A 2150-nucleotide genomic window follows, 5' to 3' on the forward strand; every position below is an offset into this window, starting at 1 on the left:
TAAACCCAAATACACATCAACAGTGTAAATAGTACCGCCTAGCTAACATAGCAGTGTAGCCTATATGATAAACACAATCAAGCTAGTAAAAACAACCAGCAGTAATAAACATAAAGCTAACTTAGCCTAGCACAAACAAATTAGCTTCTTAGGCGTCTCAATAATCTTACTAAATTAAAATAAGCAGTAACCTAATGTTACACAATGAGAAATACTTACAGACGTTGCCTTAGCAAAAAGGGAGAAGGAAAAGCGACTCAGAAACTGACAGCTGGTAGAGCTCACACATTCTTGTAGCTGATTACCACATGGCAATTTTACTTCCTGTTTCCCAACATGCACTGGTACTACGTTGCTATGGTTACAAAGCTAAACAAACCATACTGAACTGCTGAAACAAAGTAGTACACATTTTCAAGTGGCATGACACTCCCCGGCGTTGGGGTCTTTTAAAGAGCCCACATTAACTAACAGAATCAGTCTTTGGAGAGAGAAGCAGGACCACTTCTGTAATGGGCCGAGAAAAAGTCTTCCTGGTTCCATCCTTGACGACTTCCACTTGAACCTTCCGGACCAATCCATCTTCTCCTGGAAAGGTTTTTGCGATGATACCCTTAGGCCATTGATTTCTCTTTGCCTGATTGTCTTTCAGGAGAACTATGTCTCCTTCTTGGAGGTTCGGCCTTTTTCCTTGCCACTTGTGCCGAAGCTGCAATGTTTTGAGGTATTCATGTTTCCATCTGTTCCAAAACATGTCTGCTAGGCTCTGAACCCGCTTCCACTCCTCTCTGACGAGATGCGCTTCCTCAAAGCTTCCTGACGGAGGAGGAGGTGCAGAGCCTGTCTTAAGAGTCAAGAGCATTGCTGGGGTGAGGATGAGAGGCGATTCCGGATCCGATGACACTGGGATGAGCGGTCTAGCATTCATGATTGCAGCTACCTCGGCCATGAGTGTGGTCAGAACCTCGTGTGTCAGGTGAGACCTCCTCTCCTCAAGCAGCATGCAGTCCAAAATACGGCGGGCAATGCCAATCATTCGTTCCCACGCGCCACCCATATGAGACGCGTGGGGCGGATTGAATACCCAGGTGCAGCTCTGTGTGTCCAGGTACTCCTCCACACTGTTGAAGCCTGGATTGGTCTTGTCCATCTCTAGTTCACGAGAGGCGCCGATGAAGTTAGTTCCGCAGTCAGAGCGGATCTGCTTTGCAGGGCCCCTGACTGCAAAGAACCTCCTCAAGGCGTTGATAAAGCTGCTGGTGCTCATTGCTTCAATAACCTCGATGTGAACTGCCCTTGAGCACATGCATGAGAACATCACAGCCCATCGTTTAGAGTTGGAGACTCCTCCTCTTGTGCGGCGTGAGACGATGTCCCATGGTCCAAAGACGTCGACACCTACATAGGTGAAGGGAGGTGCTACTTGTAGCCGTTCTGCTGGCAGAGCTGCCATCCGCTGATGTTCGGTCTTTCCTCTCAGTCTTCTACATGTAACACATCTGTGGAGCAGACTGCTATTGCAGCGTTTAGCTCCCACCAGCCAGAACCCTGCCGCTCGAATGGCACCTTCAGTAAGATGTCTTCCTTGGTGTTTCACTGCTTCATGATAGTGAGACACAAGCAGAGTTGCAAGATGATGCCGGCCAGGAATGATGATGGGGTGAGTCTCGTTCATGCTCGGATCTGACTGTCCAATCCGACCTCCCACTCTAAGAAGTTGATCTTGGTCCATGGTGGGGTGCAATTTCCACAGGCTGCTGGACGATGGGATGTTGGATCCTGAGTTGATACACTTAAGTTCCTCTGTATAGCACTCATTCACGACCTCTTCACGATACACACTTTGGCCCTCAGCAACTCTTCCTCTGTAGAGCGACAGATGTGCCACCCCTGACATTCATCCTGAGTGGAGTGGGCAAAGGAACGAGCCACGTGGATGAGGTGCGCTATGGCTGTCAGGAGAGTGCTGAACTTGGAGAAACGTTCGAAGCGTTGTGGGTGTACCACATCCCTGGTAACATGTGTGAGACTTGTCACCACCTGGGGACGCACTTCAGAGTCAGTGTCAGGGTCAATAAGGTTATAAGTCTCTTGAAGCTCAGGTGAATGCGAAGATGCATCATGTAGAAAGGCTGGTCCTTTGAGCCAAG

General features: G+C 48.7%; 1 protein-coding gene across 1 annotated transcript; it reads right to left on the reverse strand.

Annotated features, from left to right (window-relative positions):
- Window positions 1–457: 457 nt before the first annotated feature.
- On the reverse strand, window positions 458–1675 carry LOC120555064. Its single transcript, XM_039793850.1, has one exon. It carries the CDS (start codon window positions 1673–1675, stop codon window positions 464–466), a length of 1212 nt encoding a protein of 403 aa, XP_039649784.1. The 3' UTR covers window positions 458–463.
- Window positions 1676–2150: the final 475 nt, after the last annotated feature.

Source organism: Perca fluviatilis, unplaced genomic scaffold (genome assembly GCF_010015445.1).
Source record: "Perca fluviatilis unplaced genomic scaffold, GENO_Pfluv_1.0 PFLUV_unplaced_scaf_14, whole genome shotgun sequence".
Taxonomy (NCBI): domain Eukaryota; kingdom Metazoa; phylum Chordata; class Actinopteri; order Perciformes; family Percidae; genus Perca; species Perca fluviatilis.